Source organism: Microcaecilia unicolor, chromosome 10, assembly GCF_901765095.1.
Source record: "Microcaecilia unicolor chromosome 10, aMicUni1.1, whole genome shotgun sequence".
Lineage (NCBI taxonomy): Eukaryota > Metazoa > Chordata > Amphibia > Gymnophiona > Siphonopidae > Microcaecilia > Microcaecilia unicolor.
In genome coordinates, this window is record NC_044040.1 from 4,481,007 (window position 1) to 4,504,709 (window position 23,703).

The 23,703-nt window shown below is 43.2% G+C and overlaps 1 protein-coding gene across 1 annotated transcript in view; it reads left to right on the plus strand.

Annotated features, from left to right (window-relative positions):
* Nucleotides 1–404: 404 nt before the first annotated feature.
* Nucleotides 405–23,703, plus strand: part of DCLRE1C (DNA cross-link repair 1C) — a 36,627-nt gene continuing 13,328 nt past the window's right edge. The window contains exons 1-8 of the mRNA XM_030216562.1: nucleotides 405–590; nucleotides 3,339–3,390; nucleotides 8,035–8,119; nucleotides 9,190–9,249; nucleotides 14,025–14,080; nucleotides 18,405–18,506; nucleotides 20,220–20,292; nucleotides 22,714–22,854. Coding sequence (XP_030072422.1) covers nucleotides 482–590; nucleotides 3,339–3,390; nucleotides 8,035–8,119; nucleotides 9,190–9,249; nucleotides 14,025–14,080; nucleotides 18,405–18,506; nucleotides 20,220–20,292; nucleotides 22,714–22,854 — 678 coding nt within the window. The 5' untranslated portion in view covers nucleotides 405–481. The remainder of the gene's footprint in view (nucleotides 591–3,338; nucleotides 3,391–8,034; nucleotides 8,120–9,189; nucleotides 9,250–14,024; nucleotides 14,081–18,404; nucleotides 18,507–20,219; nucleotides 20,293–22,713; nucleotides 22,855–23,703) is intronic.

Consider the following 23,703-nt stretch of genomic DNA (forward strand, 5'->3'; position numbering starts at 1 on the left):
AGCAGGAGAGGGTGCGTGCGCAGGTGCATGCAAGTGGGTGCTGTCTATCTCTGGCCTGGATTGGCCGCTGTCGTGGACTGGGCTCGATGGACCAACGGTCTTTTCCCAGTGTGGCTTTACTTATGTACTTATTTTTTTGTTTAATCCTTTTTGCAAATCAAGAGCATCATTTTCCGTGAGACATAGACAGCACCCACTTGCATGCACCTGCGCACGCACCCTCTCCTGCTCAGTCAGTGCACTGCTCAACTTCTAACGTTACGTAACGTCTCCCGAGAAAGAATTGTGCCGTGACGTCAGTCCAATCAGAACGCATCAAATTGGGGGCTGACGCCGAGGGCTCGGCTAAGCACAACGTCACTGTGACGCATGCCCAGGCCGATGAGTGGGCGGGGCCTGGAAGACCGGAAATGAAAGGCAGAGGAGGTTTAATAAAAGCTCTTTGCCTGGTGGTTCCCAACACGGTCACTTTGGCAGGAAAATGAGCTCGTTTGAGGGTCGCATGAAAGAGTATCCGACCATCTCTATAGACAGGTTTGATCGGGAGAATTTGGTGGCCAAAGCCTACTTTTTGTCGCACTGCCATAAAGGTAAGTAACTGGAGCACCTGCTTCCTGTTCCTCTTATTCTTTTTGGTTAGTTTATTGAATTTTTGTAATAAAGTATAACAAAACTTTGGTGAAATCACAGTGTCCAGAATATTTCTTTAACTTTGTTCAGCTCTTTTTTCCTTGTCTATGATCATGTTATAACACCAACTGTACCCTGTCTCCTGGAATGCCAATGCTATAACAGGTTTTTGTAAGCCACATTGAGCCTGCAAATAGGTGGGAAAATGTGGGATACAAGTGCAATAAATAAATATCAAACGACAAGTAATTATCAATGCAGTTGCACATGCTGATTTTATTCTTAAGAATGCTTATATTGGGTTGTCTTGCTGAGGTTTTATTTTTATTTTTCTGATATGGTGGCATTGAGTGTTTTGTTTTTTAAAGCTGCTGCTGGCCTTATTCCAGAATATTCAATGTCTGGCTACGTCTGGGCATTTTATGTAGCTATTTCTTATGCGGTTAAGTGCAATATTCAGCACTTAACTGCCTATGCTACACTGCATAAAAATAGGCCAAAGTTTTATGTGGTCTGATTTAGCAGCTAAATATTGGTACTTAACCACATAAGTACTACCTCTGCCCCTGGAATGCCTATAAAATAACTCTTTCAGTTTAGCGATCAGTACTGATATTCAGTACTGTTACTGTGCTTATATGTTAAGTACCTCTGAATATCAGCGGACAAGCCCTGCACAGGCAATTTAAGTGGCCAGGAGCATCTCCAGCCTGTTTGAATCACTTCGAATATTGGCCCCATAGAAAATGATGGCCATATGGCTCATCCAGTCTGCCCATTCATACCATTTACTATCTCTTCCTCTCTCAAGGAGAGGCATTAAAGACTCTGGTGTGAACAAGTACAGAGTGATGTTGTGGTAAGATAAAGTTCATGTGGCACAGCCACATTAGGGAATCGTTCAATGGAAGAGTTGTGTTATGTCCATTTCGTACTTTAGGTTTGTTGTGTTGCAGAGATCAGGCATTTATGTTGGTATGCCTTTTTAAACATTAGTTTTTAGTGTTTTCCGGAAGTTTAGGTGATCGTACATAGTTTTCAAGGCTTTTCGTAATGTGTTCCACAGTTGTGTGCTTATGTAGGAAAAACTGGATGCGTAAGTTGATTTGTATTTGAGTCCTTTGCAGCTTGGGTAGTGCAGATTTAGGTACGTTCGTGTTGATTCGGATGTGTTTCTAGTTGGTAGGTCGATCAAGTCTGTCATGAATCCCGGAGCTTCACTGTAGATAATTTTGTGAACCAGAGTGCAGATTTTGAAAGCAATACGTTCTTTGATTGGGAGCCAGTGTAGTTTTTCAAAGTTAAGGGACCTACAATGTAAAAAAAAAAATTGAGTTTCTGAAATTTAGATTTTATTACATGATGTGATGGGATATCCAAAATTGATTGACCTGCTGATCTCAATGACCATAAAGGATGATATACAAAGACTGTATTTGAACCTGTAGCAGGAATTCATTTCTTTGAGGTGCCTTTTGCTGAAATTGAATTTGTCAGTTTAGAGAGCACCATTTCGTGCTGCACCTCCCCAGCAGCAACCACAAGGTTTAACTCTAAGGCTACAACATGGGAATCCATCAGACCTAGGGCAGGCTGATCAGATTATAGATTAGCAAGTCTTAGACTTGTTTTCCCTGTTGCTCTTCTTTCCAAGGTAAAGAAAAAGTCACAAAGGCTTAAAAAAGCAGCTTAGGGCCCCCTTTACAAAGCGGCGGTAAGCCCAACATGGGCGTACCACTTTCTAAAAAGACAATACCATCGGGCTACTGCAGCAGCCTGGCGCTAGTTCCCACCCCCAGCGCGCGTCATATCTGGCGCTCTAGTTCCCACCCCCAGCGCGCGTCATATCTGGCGCTACAAACATTTTTTTCATTTTTGTAGTGCCGCTGTGTACCCGGCAGCGGCACCGTCCGGTTACCACTGGCTTACTGTGGGAGCGCTTACTGCCACCTTAATGGGTGTCAGTAAGGGCTTCCCCACCACCACCAAAAAAAAATGGCTGTGCGGCAAGTGCTTCATTTGACACACGGCCATTTCCTGAAAAAAAGGAAAGACGTACCTTTTACCTGCTGCGGTAAAAAGGGACACTGCGTGTGCCAAAAATAACACACCTCCAGCGCAGGCCCCCTTTTGCCACGCTGAAAAATGGCCTGCGGTAGCGTAGACGCGTGCTTTGGGCACGCGTAGAATCATTTTTCAGCGCACCTGTAAAAAAAATGCCTTTTTAATATTTTTGACGAAACTGGACGTGTGGCAAAATGAAAATTGCCGCGTGTCCACTTTGGGTCTGAGCCCTTACCGCCAGCCATTGACCTAGTAGTGAAGTCTGACGCAGTAACCGGGTGGTAATGACCTGTGTGTGTGTCAAATGCCACTTGGCATGCGTCTAGAAATGAAATTACCACAAGAGCCACGCGGTAGCCAGGGCGGTAACTCCATTTGGCGCACTGACGAAGCTTAGTAAAAGGGCCCCTTAGTGTCTGGGAGCTCTTAGCACTTATTTTGGCTTCTCCCAATGATGTGGGGTTGTCCTCTGTATGTGTTGTAGCCATGAATGAGATGTGTCCAGTACTTGCTTCTTCCAGAAACTTTATTTCCAAATGAACGTTATAGTAATCTGGCGTTTGAAAGTGCGTGTACGTGTTAATTGGATTGTGATTTAATAAAGGATTGTTGATGGTCTCATTATTATGAACTTTACATTTTAGATCACATGAAAGGACTCAGGGCCCCCTCTTTGAAACGACGACTGGAATGCAGGTAAGGGTTGGAGCTGGACGCCGGCTTTCCGCTGTGGTGGTTTTGGCTGCAGTTACCAAGGACAATTTCTAGAATCTCCATTTTAAGTTATCTTTTCAAGTAAAGGATTTGGACACATATTAACAATGCCGAAACAATGCAAAAGTGTATTTGTGTGCGCATGTGTGTGTGTATATATATATATATATATATATATATATATATATATATATATATATATATATATATATATATATATACACACACACACACACATACATACACACACACACGGAGGATAATTTTTCTATAGGTTGTTTAGGTAGGAAAACACATCTAGGTTTGTGTGTTTAAAACTAAGCTAGTATTTTCTAAAAGGCTTAAGAAATGCACAGAAAAATACATAGTTCTGCGAAAGACAAACTAATGTCTGGCGCCATGCACAATGGAAAACCATTTTATAAGTTAAAATTAAAAAACAAACAAAACGGGGGGGGGGGGGGGGGGGGGGGGGGGGGGTTGTGTTTGTTGGTCTCCGCACCTTCCCTCCCCTGGCCACATGGGTCTCCACAACCCTCCCCCCCTATACACACATAGGTCTCCCTTTTCCTGCAGCCCCGTCTTCCCAGAAAGTCCAGAACACCATTCTCTGCAGCCCCTCTCCTCCCATACATCCAGCGCACCTCTGCCTTCCCCAAATCCAGCATCGCCAGCTACCTTCCTTCCTGCAGGTCCAGAATCACTACCACTTTCTTCTCCTTCCGCCGCCACCGCTGCAGTGCTTGCAGCTTACATTGTCGGGCTGTCCGCAATTCACACAGGCAGGCACTGCGGTGCATCAGGCTGCCACGGCGCACAGTTTGGGAAACACTGGGATATAGATAAATGTACACACACCACTATATAAACACATAAAACAGTTATGTGGCTCCACATCCACATATAAATGGTGAATTTTGTAAGCCTGCACATAAAAGATCAGCAAAATCTAACCCAGGGATGTGAGAGGATATTTTCTGAGGTATCTGGGTATTGTCATTGTAAAATATAGAATACACATGTGCTTTGAAGGCCAGACCAAGCCAAACCATGCCTAGAATATGCCTCACTTAAGTCTCTGCATGCTTTCACATTTAGTGATGTGAAAAAGTCCCCCCCACCAACCACCACAGGTGTCTCCTGTTATTGTATAATATGTAACACAATGATTTCTGTTCTTTTTTTTTTTTTTTTGGTATTTTATGTTTCAACATTTTTATAGAAGAATCAACTTGTAAAACACAACCAGTCAACTCAATGTACAATAAGGTAGGGTGTACAGCATTTGTGAAACCAAATGAGTTAATATTTGCCATCAGTAATTTTTTCATTTTTCTCCCCCCCCCCCCTCCTTCCCACTCCTTTACCCCTCCCTCCAATTTTCAAGTTTTGTGAAATTGACAAATTAACGAGTGTAATCATGGAATTGTTCAATCTTTCAGGCATTGCTCCAACCCCATGTCCTAATCTCGTCCCATCCATTCTGACTGCAACATTTGGCTCGGTGATCAACTTCATTTCTGAGAGGGAGCCCTTACTCTTGTGGCTCCCCCTCTAAATTTTAACATGAACTTCCATCAAGTGTGTGAATGGCAACCAGAACATATATAATTATTGATAGAGCGCATTAACCGTTATTAACAAGAATTGTCTTCATTAATTATACAATAAGGCGCACTATCTGCATTCTTTTATCTTTCCTTCCGCCCCCCTCCCCCCCATTCCCTATCATGATTTCTGTTCTTTAAACAGAGGAGTGTGGTAGCCGTGTTAGTTCACTCTTAAGTATCAATAGAAATCAAACAAAATAAAACATGGAAAAGAAAATAAGATGATACCTTTTTTATTGGACATAACTTAATACATTTCTTGATTAGCTTTCGAAGGTTGCCCTTCTTCGTCAGATCGGAAACAGAATGTAGTGTTAGACAAAGGAGACCTGAGTAAACACAACACAGTTTTAAAATTACTCCTTCCTTTATGTAAGGAACAAAGTTAACCGGTATCACCTATATGAAAAAGTAACTTCCCCGTAAACTTAATAACGGGTTGCACCACCTTTAGTAGCAATAATCGCAGCTAAGCCCTTCTTGTGATTTGGTATCAGCCTTTGATATCGCTGTTGAGGAATTTTAGCCCACTCTTTGTAGAATTGTTTTAATTCGGACACAGCCATAGGTTTTCGTGTATGAACTGCTCGTTTCCGGTCCTGCCACAGCATCTGTGTAGGATTCAAGACGGGACTTTAAACTTTAATTTTGTTTCTCTTCAGCCATTCAGATGTAGACTTACTTTTGTGTTTTGGGTCCTTGTCTTGCTGCGTAACCAATTATCCTTCAGCTCCAGATAACCAGACCTACCCTTAAGAATTTTCTGATACGGTGCAGAATTCAAGGTTCCTTCAATAATCGCAAGACTTCCGGGTCCCGAGGCAGCAAAATATCCCCACACCATGAAACTACCACCACCACCATGATTGACTGACTGTTGGTATGATGCTCCTACTGTGGAATGCTGTATTTGCTTTAGCCAGGACATAATGGGACTTGTGTTCTCCAAAGAGTTCCACTTTTGGCTCATTTCAGGTGCGTTTTTGCAAATGCGTTGATGCTGTTGTTTGATAGCAGCAGTTTCTGCCTTGCTGCTCTCCCATGAATCCCATTTCTGCCCAGTTTCTTTCTTATTGTGGAGTCATGAACGCTGATCTTAGTTGAGGCTAGGGGTGTGTTCAGTTCTTTGGATGTTCTCTGGGATGTTTTGTGACTTCCCGGATGAGAGGCCTTGGAGTAATTGTGGCAGGCTGGTACCCCCTGGGAAGATTTACCACTGTTCCTAGTATTTAGAGATAATGGCTCTCGCTGTGGTTCGGTGGAGTCCCAGAGATTTATTTAATTTATTTATTTGTTACATTTGTATCCCACCTTTTACAACATATTAATAGGCTCAAAGTAGCTTACATAGTTCCGGAGAGGTGGTTACAGACTCCGGTGTGAACAAATACAGTATAGGGGTACTATTACAGTGACAAGTACAGTAAAGAAGTATCGGTGAATAGGTTGGGGTGATTCATACAAAATGTTAGGGTGTGATGATGTGTCGGGGTTGACAACTGTCTGTTTCCTGATTAAAATGCCATATTTTATTATTCAGTGTTTATGTCAGATACTGTGGGGTATGCCTTCTTGAACAGGTGAGTTTTTAGGGGTTTTTTGAATTCTAGATGATTATTCGTAGATTTCAGCCATTTTGGTAGAGAATTCCAGAGCTGTGTGCATATGTAAGAGAAACTTGACGCGTATATTGATTTATACTTCAGGCTTTTACAATTTGGGAAGTGAAGAATTAAGTACGTTCTGGCTGATCCAGTTGTGTTTCTGATTGCTAAGTCGATTAGTTCAGACATATAGCTCGGAGGGGTTTTGCGCGTTCAGATTTAGATTTTCCATAGATAAGCCTGGCTGCTGTTTTCTGAGCAGCCTGTAGTTTCCTTAGGATTTGTTCCCTGCAACCCGCATATACTCCATTTAGAAATGGCTTTATATTTCAACAACTTTTTTTCCCTATCTCTTCAGGAATTTTCTTTGATTGTGTCATAGCAATTCTTGTAGAAACTGTGGTACAGCTCAGTATTCAATGAGATGGTTGCATTCAAGCCTGGTTGTGTTTAATCAAGTCTAATTATCAATTACATTAGATCAATTGATTTAACTAAGGGGGCAGTTACTTTTTTGCATGGGTGCTATGGATAATTTTTGGGGCTCCTCTTACTAAAACTTAGTGAAAATAGGACGCTCGGCATTTAGCTCACACTGTCGGTTAGCGTTCGCTAAGCTTTAGTAAAAGGGCCACTTTAAATGAAGTAATAATTTAAAAACTGTGTGTACTCAGGTTCCCTTTGTCTAATATTATGTTTTGGTTAAAGATCAAAAACCACTGAGTGTTACACATATGCAGTAATAGTGGATATTGGGAGAGTGGAAAAGCTGTTTGCACGGCAATGTACACTGCAGAAGTTCAATTAGTTTTTTAATTTTATTTATTTGGAAAAGCTGAATACAAATGAGTGGCTAACTATAAATGTCATATTTACAAATCATTTCAATCAATTACAAATCATTTCAATCAGTATAAACTATGTTTCATTTAGGAACTTATATTTTTCTTAGTCAAAATGTTAATTACAAATAAAAAAAAAAAATCCATGCATATAAATCCAGAATAAAATGTTAAAAAAAAAAAACAAAATAATAATCAACACAAGCTACAGTCAATCTGTAATACACAAATAACAGCTTTAAAACGGGGCTTAAATCCCAGGCACTAAGTTGCAATGTCGACTAGAAATTCGTCTCTTGTGCCCGGGAATTTTATGCTCATTTAAGTGTTTTTGTGGTTGACGCCGCTGCTGCAGGAGCAGGGATTATCTTTTCTGTCCATCACCCGGCTGTTTGTGAATCTGAGTGATGTGACCCAGCGCATGTGTCCCTGCACCCCAACTCTTGCAAGACTGGCTTGAGAGTTCCTGTAGCATGCAGACCTTCACAGAGCAAGGATATCTGTACGTTGATGTCTGTCCTGTTAGTTTCAAGGAAGGATATAAAATCCTTTTTGTTTGTTTTCTCACAGCCGGAAGGTTAATTTATACTGTTCGCCTGTCACAAAGGAGCTGCTGCTGAGCAACCCAAAATACAGCTTCTGGAAAAACAGGATTGTACGTTATCAAGCATACTTTCTAGAATGTACTGTTTCTATTTTTTTGGTCTGGGAGGAGAAAACTAAGGAAAGAGAAAAGGTAACTGGGCTTCAGGAAGAGCTGGTCGAAGGTGTGCTGTGGGCAGTATATTTAGTTTGAACTCAGCACTGCAGTCACTGGAGTAATTCTGGGGAGGAGGTTGTGAAATGGGGGTGGGGGGGGTGGGAGTTAGCATCCGTATTGGTCCACATTACCAAAGGAAACGATGGATGTGAGTAAATGAAAAATTTTCAGCTATACCAGTGGTTCCCAAACCTGTCCTAGAGAAACCCCAGCCAGATACCTGCAATGAATATTCATGAGTTAGATCGGGATGCAAATCTGAGTCATAAATATTCATTGTGGGTATCCTGAAAACCTGACTGGCTGGGGTTTCCCCAGTACAGGTTTGGGATCCACTGATCTATAAGAACAAAGATAAGTGTAGATATTCTCTTACACTAGTGTAAGGTCATGTTTAGTTTTGTTGCACCTAAAGTTAGGTGCGGTTTATAGAATACGCCTAGGGCCCAACCGCACCACTAAATCTAGTCGCCGGTATTAATGCCATCTATAAACTACGCCTAAAGTTAGGTGCGGTTTATAGAATACGCCTAGGGCCCAACCGCACCACTAAATCTAGTCGCTGGAATTAATGCCAAGTAAAACTTGCTGTAAATGCCAGAGACTTAAGTTAGGCGCAGAGCGGGTATATTCTAACCGCGCATAATTTATAGAAACTCCTACAATCCGCCCATTCCACGGTTCCTTTTCAGTGGCTCATATTAGATTTATGCGCATCGCTATAAAATACACTTTATCAAATTGTGTGCATACATTCTAATTAATGTTGATAATTTCTTGTTAGTTGGCAATTATCAGCGCTGATTGGCTTGTTAAAATAATTTTAAGTTGTGCGCACAATACAGAATACGACCTGAATTGAGCACACAACTGGAGTCACACTGTATAGAATCTGGGGGGTTGTATCACAGATTGAAGGCTTCTCTTGATATGGTAAACTTATCTGCTTCTCCTTTCTCCTGTAGATAATGATTGAGGTTGAAACGCCAACTCAGATTTCTTTGGTGGACGAGGCATCTGGTGAGGTAAATGTTGATTCCATTACGTAGCTGTCACGTTCTCAAAGCAGGAACTGGGTTGTGAGCCCTTGGGCCACCGCCGAGGAGCGGCAGTGGCAGGCAAAACCACCCCACACCAGGGGCAAGGCAGAACTCTGACAACAGTTAGGCTTCACCTGTACCTGGCCACTTTCCACCAGGAGTTGAGCTCCCAGCTTCAGGTGGCCCACAGGACTTTGCAGGACAGGGCAGGAGCTGGATAACAGCAAGGCAGCACAGGGACTGAGTGTCAGAGGGGAAAGGAAGGAACATGTGCAGCAAGGCAGGAAACTGGGCTAGACAATACAACACAAGGCAGGGACAGGACAAGCTAGGGGACAGAAACTGGAAGCTGCAAGCAGCCACTGAAACAGGAAACAAAACACTGACTAACATGACACAAAACTAAAAGCTGCAAGCAGCCACAAAGCCAGAACACAAACAGAAACTAAACACTGAGATACAAACAAGAAACAAGGCTAGGAAAACAAGTAAAACCTAAACTAAACCAAACACAGGCTAACTAGAAACAGGCAAGAATCAAGGCAAGAATCTCAGACAAATCACTGGACTAGCAGAAGTGCAACAAGCACCAACATACCAGGGCCTTAGATGCAATGCAAAGGCAAAGGCAGAGAGGTTCCAAATGGCTAATAAGCCCAGCAGGCAGCTCAGACTCAGGTGCAACAATCACCAGGCAACTAAGGGTCGGGCAGCCTGGAAGATCCGGACTGGACTGATCTGAAATCTGGAACGGGAGACAGCACACAGAGACAGAACTAACTCACAAAGAACAGACAGAAGCCAGCTGAGAAGCTGACCACAGGAAATAAGGTGAGTCTGAGAGGGGTCACGGCCACAGACGTGACAGTAGCTTCCCGCTATTCCGGAACCTGTAGGATAGTTGTCCATAAACCAGCAGGTGGAGATAGAGAACTGAAAACTGAGCTCAGACGTATCTCTCTTGGCATCCAGTCCAGCTCTTCGGTATTTTCTGTCTCCAACAGGTGGATGGACACACTTTTCAGCTTCTGGTTCTGAGTGATTGACTCCTGGTCTAATTAGTCAACTGGTCCCTAGTTGATCTTTGCAGGTCTCTAGAGTCATATCTGGAGGTCTTGAGATCCCTGTCTCTGGTGCCCCATAAATTTACTTCCCTCCCTTCACCTCTCCCCTGCTCCCTGTGGAGCCCTCCTTTTCCAGCATAACAACCTTAAAAAGAAAGGAGGAGGAAAGAGGTTTATTGGAAAGTGGTATCAGTCCTGATCCTTTCTCATCTGGTGCAAGACTTGTGGAGATTATGAGCATGGGGGGGGGGGGGGGGGGGGGGAGCAGCCCCATTCCCATTCCCATGCTGCTCTCTACTTGGGATCCCTATCTTTGCTTTTCGGGGGCAGGTGTCTCCTTAAACATGATTCCTTCCTTTCTTCCAAAAGTGGTATCGGCATTTCATCTCAACTAATCTGCGGGGCTTCCGTCTTTTCACAGTGAGGATGAAGATGCACAGTATTCTTCCTTGAAGCTTCTCTTTGTAGATAGAGTGTTATTAGATATCTGGAAGTCACGAATGAGTTGGGCAAATTGGACAGACGGTGTGTACGTTTTGGTAAACAGAGGCTTAACCTCATGGCTTCCAAGCCCACAATTGCTAGATGGCTGAAGGAGTCTATTGTGTTAGCTTATTTGCTCCTCAGGCCTTGCGGGCTCGTTCTATGAGGCGTACGACGACATCCTGTGCGGAGACTACCTGTTTCTGGTGGATATTTGCAAGGTGGCAATGTGGTTGACACAGCATGCATTTGCCAAGCACTACAGGGTGGATGTTACGGCACACTCAGAAACCAGTTTTGGGGCTTTAGTCCTCAGGCCAGCGTTGCCAGGATCCATCCACTCTAGGGATTGTTTTTGAACATCCCACAGGTTCTGGGATAGTGGGAAGCTATGTAGTGGTAGGAGAAAGTAGTTCTTACTTGATCATTTTCTTTCCATTAGTTTTTGCCACTATTCTAGAGGTCCGCCCGAGGTTTCCGAGATGTTTCGTCGGTGTGATGTAATGGGTCAAATAACCACTATCATCTTGCATGGTGCTTTCTACATATCTCTTGTTCTCTATAAGTTGTCCAGAGATGAGAGAGGTCCGTACGTGTTTGCTCGTCTGGTTAGTGTTAAGTTAGCAAGTCGTTTAAGGTAGTTGTATGTATTCTGAATTTTTCTGTTCTACTTGCCTATGTAAATACTGAGGAGCTGGGCTACATGCCAAGAAACAGATGTCTCGGCTCAGTTTTCAGTTCTCTATCTCCACCTGCTGGTTGATGGACATAACTATCCTACAGGTTCCGGAATAGTGAGATGGTCTAATGAAAAGAAAATTATCAGGTAAGACTTAACTTCTCCTTGTATCTTGGTGCTACTCATCTATATTCTAGATTACCTTCTACAGTACCGTATAGCCAGTATAAAAATACAAAGAACATTTACATCAGCTTTTTAGGACTCATCTTTCGGGTTTTTTTTTTTTTTTTTTACCAAGCTATTGTAAACCTAGAGGAGACCCTAGACCAGTGATGGCGAACCTTTCAGAGACCGAGTGCCCAAACAGCAACCCAAAATCTAATTATTTATCGCAAAGTGCTGGTACTCATTATGGGTGGGGTCACCAGATATGACTCCACCCCTATGATAGCCACACCCCTTACACCAGCCATGGCGCATATAAACAGACATCATTGAAAATATACTGGTATAGTAGAAAAACAATAACTTGTGATTTTTTTTCATTATAAATCATTTCTGTAAGATGTTACAGCTCCAGTATACCCAGTGCAAAATAAGACAGCAGATGTAAATTCTCAAATTTGACATATTCGAAACACTAAAATGAGGGCGGGCCCAGAGCTTGAGAGACAGAAGGGAAGGCGCGCCGAGTGAAGAACACGCTTTTCGTTGCCGCTGCCGACACCGCCTTAACCCGGTACGCTTTTTAAATTTCAGAGGAGGGGGGGGGGGGCTGGTGCTGGGAGGGAGGGAGGGAAGACGGGCGAGTGGCCTGATGCTTGTTTGGTTGGAAGAGGGAGGGAGCGAGGGCGGGCGCCGTGCGGCCTGGTGCTTGGTGGGAGGGAGGGAGGCCGGTCTGGTATTCGGAGGGAGGGAGAGTGGGCAGACCGGCGACGGCGCGTGTGCCAAGGGAGAGGGCTCTGCGTGCCATAGGTTCGCCATCACTGCCCTAGACCAGGAGTTCTCAATCTACTCTGGGAGACACACCCAGCCAGTCGGCTTTTCAGGAGATCAACAATGAATCTGCTTAAGAACATAAGAGTTGCCGTACTGGGTCTCCATCTAGCCCAGAATCCTGTTTCCAGCAGTGGCCACTCCAGCTCACAATACCTGGCAGAGTCCCAAAGAGTAGAAAAGATTCCATATTACTGACTCCCAGGGTTGAGCAGTGGCTTTTCCCAGGTCTACCTTACTAGCAGTTTATGGATTTTTTTTTTTCTTCCAGTAATTTGTCTAAACCTTTTTTTTTTTAATTATTTTTTTTTTACCCAGTTACATTTACTGCTTTTACCATATCCCCTGGCAATAAATTGAGTGAAAAATGAGATTTTTTTCCTATTTGTTCTTAAATGTGCTACTCTGTAACTGTCACTGTGGTGACTGTTTCCTTGTCTGTGCTCACCTCGCCCTCTGGTGGCCAGAACCGGTGGCAGCTATGGACTGTCACACGTTCCAGATTTCAGCCTAATCCGGTCCAGATCTTCCGGGCTGCCAGACTTGCTTTTCTTGTTTGTGCCTGAACGGCACCCGTAGTTGCCTTGTGATTCCTGCAGCTTGAACTTCAGCAGCTGATGGGCTTTATTAACCTGCTGGAAACTTCTGTGTTGGCCTTTGCATCGTCTAAGGCCCCTGGTTTGTTGGTGCTTTGTTGCACTTCTGCCTAGTCTGGTTTCTTGTTTCAGTTTCTTATCCGGTTCTAGTTAGTCTGTATGTAGGTTAGCTTAGGTTACTGCTTATTGCCCTAGTCTTGTTTCTGGTCTGTATTCCTGGTTTAGTTTCTGTTTGTCTGTGTCTCTCTCTTAGTGGCTGCTCTGCAGCTTTCAGTCCTGACTCTTGTCTGTCTGTGTTTTCCAGTGGCTGCTTTGCAGCTTTCAGTTTTTGTCCTCTAGCTTGTCCATTTCCTGTCTTGTGTAGTATTGTCTGTCTGTGAGTCCTAGCCCAGTTTCCTGCCTTGCTGCCCATGTATATTCCTTTCCCCTCTGACCCTCAGTCCCTGTTCAGCTTAGTTGGTATCCAGTTCCTGCCCTGTCCGGTAAGTCCTGCCAGCCGCCTGCACCCAGGGGCTCAACTCCTGAGGAATGGCAGTCAAATGCAGGTGAAGTCTAGCTGTTCTGTCAGAGTTCTGCCTTGTCTCTGGTGTGGGGTGGTTTTGCCTGCCACTGCTGCTCCACGGTAGTGGCCCAAGGGCTCACGAACCTAGTTTCTGCCTTGAAAACCTGACAGTAACTTCGTGGAGTATCCCCTCATGTTTGTATTTTCTGAAACAGTAAATAGATTTCTCGGTAAGTAACTCATAATGTGGATCAGTTAGCTATGATTTGGATTATTCTTCCCAACGTGCATCATTTTGCACTTTTCCAGATCTTCGGAAACAGTAGCAGGGCTGTGATGGTGTCTGTTCTCTCCTGTAGCCAGGGAAATGCTGGGATGAAGATGAGTTTTGTCTTTTTGATGGTTAGGTATAAGGGATATTTTTTTTTTTTTTTTAGGAAGAAGATGTGCTGGTGACTCTCTTATCAGCTGGCCATTGCCCTGGATCGGTAATGTATGTCTTTTAGGTGCAGTTTTCTGTACAGTAGCTCTAACTAGTACCAATAAATTAAAGAAATCGAGAAAGATCAACAAACAAGCTAACTTAATACATTTTATTGTGACGAGCATTTGAGAGCTCTGTATCATTCTTTGGGTTAGTGTGGGATGAGCCAGGGATGGTGTTGCATGAAGATTGTGATGTGGGCGTGATTTGTTTCCCTCAGTTTTACTCCCCCGGTACAAACATATCGATCAGCTGCAGAGGGGCTGTGTCTGCTGATGGATGAGGAATCTGTGTCCCTGTTAAGTCCCCTTTGTCTTTCTGTCACTGTTCAACCATTATCATTTAAAATATCTCAAGGTTTTGAGTGTTTTTAGGCTTCCTTTGTTAATATTTGTATGCCACGGTTATTGATACAGTGGTCTGGCTTAGACAAATAGGTGTCTTTCTATCTCAGGGTGGTCATGTCTGCAGATGGGTTAGTGTTACTCACACCATGACAGTAATGAACCTCACTCCTAATGAATGAGCTTCTGGATGTGAAACCTTATTTTTGTCTTGTTTCACCAGCGTAACAACCTGTCTCACGTTTTTGCATTATATATAACCGTACTGCATTAATAGAGGCACATGAACGCAAACCCTTTTTTCTTATTTTATGATCTTTGTGGGTAATTGTGAAACAGGAATCCCCAGATTATCGTCTGTGGTGTTCATTTTTACAGCCTGCACTTGAAGCCGGCCCACAAAGGAAGAATTAACCTTTTTTTTTTTTTTTTTTTTTTTTGTGGAAGCCCTTTTTAAAACGACTGTCAAAGTGGTGTATGAAAATATGTACATAAATCACATCTATATATACAATATATAAATCAATCAGACTGAAAACAACTTAAAACAGTAAATTAAAATGAAGCGGTTTCAACTCCACCCCTAAAACATTCCCTAAAGTTTTGTCTAACTCAATCTAGTCCCCTTATCTCCACAAGCATCCAAAGTATTTTTTTCTTCTCCCTCCTCCTCCCCCCCCCAACCAAATAAAAATGTTTTTTCACACCTCAGTTCCCAACACACACACACATTCTCATGTTTGAGGAACAAAAAAGTGCTAATTTTTTTGCACCAGCAGATTTTCTTCCAAACAAAGCTTCAATGGCAACTCGCTCTATAACTGATACCCCCAACACCAAAAAAGTCCATTCTCTGGAACAGGCCTTATGGAGGGTGCCCATGAAAGGAATTTCCAGAGCACGAGTCTGACTGGAGCTTAAATGTTTCCCAGTACGTATCACGTTAAGCAAGCCCATGAATACAGCAGTTGACCAAAGAGAGGCACAGTGACCTTCACTGAAGGTGACCGATTGGATATAATCCTTGTGTGATCTAAATTTTACTCTGTTGAAGTTCTGTTCAGTGGCTATAGCAAAACCATACTAAACATTACAAACACCTTGCAAGTGGCTCAGGTTTGGGATCCAGTGATCTCCGAGACTGAAGGATGGTCAGATGAGAGCCAGAAGTTAGACCTCTCCTGTACACTCTTCCATACTTTTGAAGGAAGTGCTCTCTCTCTCTCTCTGGATAGTGACAACCAAATATACAGTTATACGAGTGTACTGTTCTAGGCAAAATGTGGTCCCAAAGCTTCAACAGCCAGCAGAAGCCATTCCCAAGTAAAAACTTTTATCGGTTCTCTCCGTTCTTAATCCAACTGTTCTTTAATGTAGTAATCATAGCAAACAAAGAAAATCAACAACTCTGCAAACAGAGTTCGTATCTAGCCACCTCGGAGGCAAAGAGATGGCCAGAACCTCAGCCCAGCTGAGAAGAAAAGCTGTAATAATCAGAGGAATAAATATATGAAGAATCTTGATGGGATCACAGTAGATTAAGCAGGGATCAGCCCCTGGAACAGCTGCTGATCACAAAGGTATCGATGTAGATGCAGGTGAACGCAGTCTTCGCAAGCTCAAAACAACAAAGGACATTGAGACTCCTGAGGCAGGCTGGTTGGCCGAAACACGGCCGTGTCGGGTTTAGTCACCTCGAGTTACCACATTTTTCTGGACTCATCAAATAAAGTGGACTTTTTATACATTGTCTAAGATCACAAAGGTATGTCAGGAAGACTGGGCTCTCTTCTACAGCCCCCAGGGAAGGGAGAGGGCTGGCCCTGGCCTAGAACTAAGTCCGTAGGAAATGTTCACAAGGAGCCAATCGCAGGAAACTGTAAATTAAAGGAATAGCAGCCCTAGTACACAGGAACCTGTCTATACACAGACAATACAGTTGAATACAAATAATACTCTTACTATATTATACCCTGCCTCCATGAATATGGGGCCAGAACACATGTAATAAGTAGCACATATCCTGTAGCGGAAACATATATGACTTATGACGTAAATTCTACAGAGGGGTAGAATTTATAAGTACATAAGTAATGCCACACTGGGAAAAGACCAAGGGTCCATCGAGCCCAGCATCCTTTCCACGACAGCGGCCAATCCAGGCCAAGGGCACCTGGCAAGCTTCCCAAACGTACAAACATTCTATACGTGTTATTCCCGGAATTGTGGATTTTTCCCAAGTCTGTTTAGTAGTGGTTTATGGACTTGTCCTTTAGGAAACAGTCTAACCCCTTTTTAAACTCTGCCAAGCTAACTGCCTTCACCATGTTCTCCGGCAACGAATTCCAGAGTTGAATTACGTGTTGGGTGAGGAAAACTTTTCTCCAATTTGTTTTAAATTTACTACACTGTAGTTTCATCGCATGCCCCCTAGTCCTAGTATTTTTGGAAAGCGTGAACAGACGCTTTTCACATCCACTGTTCCACTCCACTCATTATTTTATATACCTCTATCATGTCTCCCCTCAGCCATCTCTTCTCCAAGCTGAAAAGCCCTAGCCTTCTTAGTCTTTGTTCATAGGGAAGTCGTCCCATCCCCACTATCATTTTAGTCGCCCTTCGCTGCACCTTTTCCAATTCCACTATATCTTTCTTGAGATGCGGCGACCAGAATTGAACATGATACTCAAGGTGCGGTCGCACCATGGAGCGATACAACGGCATTATAACATCCTCGCACCTGTTTTCCATACCTTTCCTAATAATACCCAACATTCTATTCGCTTTCCGAGCCGCAGCAGCACACTGAGCAGAAGGTTTCAGTGTATTATCGACGACGACACCCAGATCCCTTTCTTGGTCCGTAACTCCTAACGTGGAACCTTGCAAGCCAAAGAAGCAGCAGTTTGGTCGGAGTGAGGGAGCAACTTCATTGTGATGTGAAATGGCAGAAAACTGGCACTTGTGCATCACAGAAGAATTTGTCCACATCGGAAATATTTTGCTGTTTTGTGTTGATAGGCAAAGAAAAGCTACGAGAATGGTATGGGATTTGCGTTACAAGACGTATGAGGAGAGACTTGCTGAACTAAACATGTATACTCTGGAGGAAAGGAGAAACAGGGGTGATATGATACAGACGTTCAAATATTTGAAAGGTATTAATCCGCAAACGAACCTTTTCCGGAGATTGGAAGGCGGTAGAACGAGAGGGCATGAAATGAGATTGAAGGGGGGCAGACTCAAGAAAAATGTCAGGAAGTATTTTTTCTCAGAGAGAGTAGTGGATGCTTGGAATGCCCTCCCATGGGAGGTGGTGGAAATGAAAACGGTAACAGAATTCAAACATGCGTGGGATAAGCATAAAGGAATCCTGTGCCGAAGGAATGGATCCTCAGGAGCTTAGTCAAGATCGGGAGGCGGGGCTGGTGGTTGGGAGGTGGGGATAGGGCTGGGCAGACTTATATGGTCTGTGCCAGAGCCGGTGGTGGGAAGCGGGACTGGTGGTTGGGAGGCGGGGATAGTGCTGGACAGACTTGTACGGTCTGTGCCAGAGCCGGTGGTTGGGAGGCAGGGCTGGTGGTGGGGAGGTGAGGATAGTGCTGGGCAGACTTATACAGTCTGTGCCCTGAAGAGCACAGGTACAAATCAAAGTAGGGTATACACAAAAAGCAGCAAATATGAGTTATCTTGTTGGGCAGACTGGATGGACCGTGCAGATCTTTTTCTGCCGTCATCTACTATGTTACTATGCTAGTATCTAAATGTAGCGCCTCGGCATAAATTTCAGCTATGCACAACCTCTTGAATGCTGGGTAATAAATTAAAAATGCGAACTGTGTTTCTAGACCCGGAGCTGCAGGCCACGCTTTTGTCTGTTCCTGTATTATCCTGAAAATAACCAGGATTTTGCCAACTGAATATTCCTAGGGATTGTGAATGTTTAAACTAGTTAGAGTGTGGTTGTTTTTTTTGTTTTGTTTTTTTAGGTTTCTGTTCCAAGGCAACAACGGGACGGTTTTGTACACTGGAGACTTCAGATTGGCGAAAGGAGAAGCCGCACGTATGGAGCTCTTACATTCAGGAAACAGGTGACTTATGCTTTAATTTTTTTTTGAGGCAGTTTGCGGTCATAAATGTAGTTTCAGTGGATTTCGATCTATTTTGACGTGCAGTGTCCGAGTGTGGGGAGTGTTGGTAGGCACCTTGTTTTTGAATAGATCAATTGGCTCTAATTTTGAATTGGCTCTAACTTGGATTTGCATGGATCTGGCTGCAGACTATTCTATAAAGATCCATGCCCAAATCATCTCGTGTGTCCAGGGTGCTTCAAAGAATTGCGTGCAGTTATAGAATTTTGGGGGCTGCGCACCAGGATTTACACCAGGTTTCAGGTGGTGTGAAGTTGGGTGCTGGCATATGCGGTAATGGTGAATTCTGTATATGGCACCTTTAAAACATAATTGGTGCTGTAAAACCACGCAGTTAGTGTGATGCTATAATCTATACCTAAAGTTAGTGCGCTGCTCTTGTGCCTAACATTTAACGCACCCGTTTAGGCCACCTAAAACCAGCCCTAAATACTTGCACCTAAGTTAGGCGCAGATCGAGTGTATTCTGTAATAGTGCGCATCCATGTGCAGTTTTTCTCCACTTTTCCCTTTCCCTCATCTCCATCAGTATGCATCTCCTGTCCTTCCTCTCTCTTCCCTCTCATCCATCCATGTCCAGCATTTCTTCTCTCTCCTCCCTCGCGGAAAGGAAATGACATCAGAGGAAGGCGGAATGCTGAGAGGGCAGGGAAGCGAAGGAGGCGAGCCTGCGTGCTTGCTGCCTTTACTGCCGCCGGTTAGCTGCTGCGACTTCGGTAAATAGAATATTTTGCAGGGGACAGAACAGAATGTAGGGGAGCTGCCGGCCCTCAGAAAAAAAGGTGCCAGTATGCCGTACCGGCACAAAAAAAGCACTGGCTATCCTGCTGTCTAAAAAAATGCAATTCAAATGCATTAAAGGTAGGAGTTTGATCTACACAACATGCTGTATACTTTAAACATGAAAGAACAATTTGTAGAAATACTGTAAAGGCTCATTTTACAAAAAACAAAAGGTACAGAGATATGAAGACTTTCTAAGAAGCAACTGTAAATGTAGAGGAAAATGTCCTCCCATTATTGCTATGTGACCCCAGACATGTTACATTTTCTTCCATTTAAGCCAACTGAATTCAGCTAATTATCTTGCTTCTCTTTGTACTGTGAGCCATAGAAATATGGTTTTTAAGTGTCCTTGGATTGTGTACCAACATGTTTTTGAAATCTAGGGGCCCTTTTACTAAGCCGCGTAGGCCCAAAATTGGAGTTACCGCATGGCCCTTGTGGTAATTTAAATTCGCCAGAAAAAAATATTTTTTATTTTCTGGCGCACAGCAGCTACTCGCATCAGGTGGCATTTGACGCACGTAGACCGTTACCGCATGAGACCTTACCGCTAGGTCAGTCTTGGGCCCAAATGGACATGTGGCAATTTTCATTTTGCCACACATCCATTTTAGGCAAAAATGTTTAAAGAGGCATTTTTTTTTTTTTGTAGGTGCGCTAAAAAAAATAATTCTGCATGCGCCCAAAACACGCGTCTACACTAGCGCAGACCATTTTTCAGCGCACCTTAGTAAAAGGGACCCCCTTAGTATCATAAGAAAAGAATCTTATCTTACTTGGGTGAAAACTACTGTATAAATTAAGTTTCTTAGGGTTGAGTAGAAATGCCAGATTGAGACTCGTATCCATCCCTATTCTCTGTTGCAGAGTGAAGGAGATTGAAAGTGTTTATTTAGACACAACTTTCTGTGATCCCAGGTTTTACCAAATTCCAAGTAGGGTAAGTGAACTATTTCTCTGTTTCCATCCCTTGTGAACAGATTTGCTTACAAACCTTCTTCCTCGTTCTCCACTAAATCAGCCCAGACAAATAGGTTATCCCCCAGATTCTCTAAACTTGAGAGTTGCAATTTCACACTCTGTGCACAGAATTGCATGCACAGGTTACAAAATAGTGCTTGTTATACACCTAACCTAATAAATTAGTGGCAATTAAAGACCTTGGCTTTAATTGCCACTAATTTGCAGTTATTGTACTTAACTCTACTTAGGTTCTAGAAAATTAAAACCTAAGCTTACTAGTAGTGTGTAACTGCAAAGGAGGCGGATCTGGGGCGTGTCTTGCACTTGTGTGCATAAACTATAGAATATCAGCACTTATGCTCTGAAGATGGTGGTGTGGGGGTTTGGTCACTCAAGGTTGGAGAAAGTAGAGAGCTGCACAGGAGCAGCGAGAGAACCTGCAGGGATAGGGACAGACTTTGACCCCTTGTCATTTTCTACTTTGAAGCCTGTTAATGAACTGGATTGTTGTTAATGTTTGGTGCAGACCACGATTTTTTATTTTTATTTTTGGAAAAGCAAGCAAACATGCTGGCCATAACTAGCAAAATTTGCATGGGGGATCCTCTACCTTCTGCTACCAGCACATCTTCTAAGAAGACATCTTCTATTGCAGGAAGGACTGTGGAAGACAGGAGAGCTAGACTGAATACTGAGTTTGTAGATGAGTTATTTATCCACAGATTTAAAAAAATCATAACAGTGCTTCATAGGGCATATTTGTCCCCTGCTAGGGCATACAGAATGGTTTGGTTTTAACAGGGTGGATTAGAATTCCTTGGGATAGTAGAACTCGGCTATTGTTGGGGTTGGAAGGGTAGAGGATGGTTATTATAGTTGCTCATTGTTATTGTTTTCTGTTTGTGATTTATAAACAATAGTTGCACTGCATATTCCTTTTTATACTTTAATAAAAAGATTTAAATATAAAATCATAAGTATTTGAGGGTTCTGCAGATGAGGACAGAGCCTGCGGGGATGGGGCAGACAGGGCCCATGGGGATGGGGTGGGGACGAGACAGGGACAGAACCACGGGAACAGGATGGGGACAAATTTTGTCTCCGTGTCATTCTCATTCAACTGCTACAAAGTGGCTTACAGAGGTGATCTTCTAATCAGCCTTTATTCTCCTGAATTCTGAAGGGATGTCCATTACCCTCAGAATTGAAGGCACTACACTAGACTTAGAGGGCTGTCGACTTTTTGGACAGAAGTAATGGTAGTATTGCCCACGCAGACTTGTAGAGCTGCAATTTTGGCTTCTTTACCTTCTTTAGTTAGATTTGCATGCCAGAGAGGATTGTCACCTTTGAGGCAGGCATATTTTAGACAATGACTTACCCTGAGTAGGATCAAGAAAGGAGTGCTTTGTTCTCCAAGGAGAAGCAGGGCATAGTTACATGTGGGTGACATCATCTGATGGAGCCCTGATATGGATGCTGTTCACCATTTCTAAACCACCTGTGATAGTGTGAGTGAGGGTTTTGCCTGGCAGGTCAGGCTTACCAGTCTGTAATTTCCAGGAACACCTCGGATCCCTTTTTAAAAATAGGTGTTATATTGGCTACCCTCCAACCTTAAGCTACTACAGATGATTTTAACAGGTTACAGATCACTAACAGCAATTTCATATTTGAGTTCTTTCGTTACCCTGGTGTGTATACCATCTGGTCCAGGTGATTTAATTTGTTGATTTGGCTGAGTATGAGATTTTTTTTTTCAGCTCCTCTGCATCACCCCCCTTGAAAACCATCCCTGGTACAGGTAGACCTCACATTTTCTTCAGTATAGCCCTGTGTCACTTCCTCTTCGGTGGTTCTAACTGTAAGAAAGTATTATTCAGGGCAAAGGGCAGCGTCCTATAGACTCCCTTACACCACCTAACAGTACTAAACTGTAACTGGAGGCAGTGAGTACATAATCTCAGTTCCGATCAATTTCTAATGTCAGAGGTTATCAATAGAAATCAAACAAAATAAAACATGGAAAAGAAAATAAGATGATACCTTTTTTATTGGACATAACTTAATAAATTTCTTGATTAGCTTTCGAAGGTTGCCCTTCTTCGTCAGATCAGAAATAAGCAAATGTGCTAGCTGACAGTGTATATAAGTGAAAACATCATCTTATTTTCTTTTCCATGTTTTATTTTGTTTGATTTCTATTGATAACCTTAAGAGTGGACTAACACGGCTACCACACTCCTCTACTTAATGTCAGAGGTGGTATGGAGAGTATTATGAGACTCCAACCTACCTACAAAGCTGTGCTGCTGCATGAAATTTTTTTCCCAGTATTGTAATTTGTGTTTTGCAGTGTAACAAGCCAAGATTCACAGTGCATGTTTTGTGTGCTTAGGAACAATGCCTGCTTGGAATAATGGAGCTTGTGCGCAGCTGGATCACTCTTGGTCCGTATCACGTCGTGTGGCTGAACTGCAAAGCTGCTTATGGATACGAGTATTTGTTTACTAATCTCAGTGAAGAACTAGGAGGCAAGGTAAGGTGTGTCATCGGTGCTTTTAAAGGCCTTTGCTAGTGCAGTCCTGATCCTGCAGGAAGAAATGAGTAACACGATGGCTGCAGAAAAAGGACAGATTGAACCAGTCCGGGTTTTTCTTCCATTGCTGGAGCCACGTGGTAACCCTAAACATGAGTAAACTGTAAATAGGCTCTTAATAATCTCACAGAATCCTCAGGGGGGAAACATCTACTTAGGTTTGGAGACCTGGTTATAGATGCTAAACCATAACAAGGAGTAACCAAGTGGTTTAGAAAATGAGCTGAAAACCAGAGAATGCAAGATTCAAATCCCACTGCAGTTCCCTGTGGTCTTGGACAAGTCACTTAACCCTCCAATGCTTAGGGGGTCTTTTACTAAGCCACGGTAGAAATCAGCTGGTGGTAAACAATAACAGTGACTTGGATATGATCTCCTACCAACCTTGTTACCCTCCATGCTCTTCCTCAACTTCTCCTTTATCGCTCCACTTCCTTACCTATCCCTATCCTTTCTCTCATACCTCTTTTATCCCATTTACTCCTTGTTCATTGTCCTATCACATACATCCTACAGATTGTACTCTCTTGTTACTATGTAAGCCGCATTGAGCCTGCGATGAGCGGGAAAGCGCGCGGTACAAATGAAATAAACGCCGATACACCCGTTATATTCCTATGGGCGTCTTGGTGTTCACCACAAGCTGATTTCTAACACAAACTAAAAGCGCTGCTGTGGCTTTAGTAAAAGACCCTCTTAAATCCCGAGTCCACTGAAAACAGGAATATACTTAGAGGGGCATTTTCGAACGGGGCTGGCCATCTCTAAAGGCGCCCATCTCCAAGGACG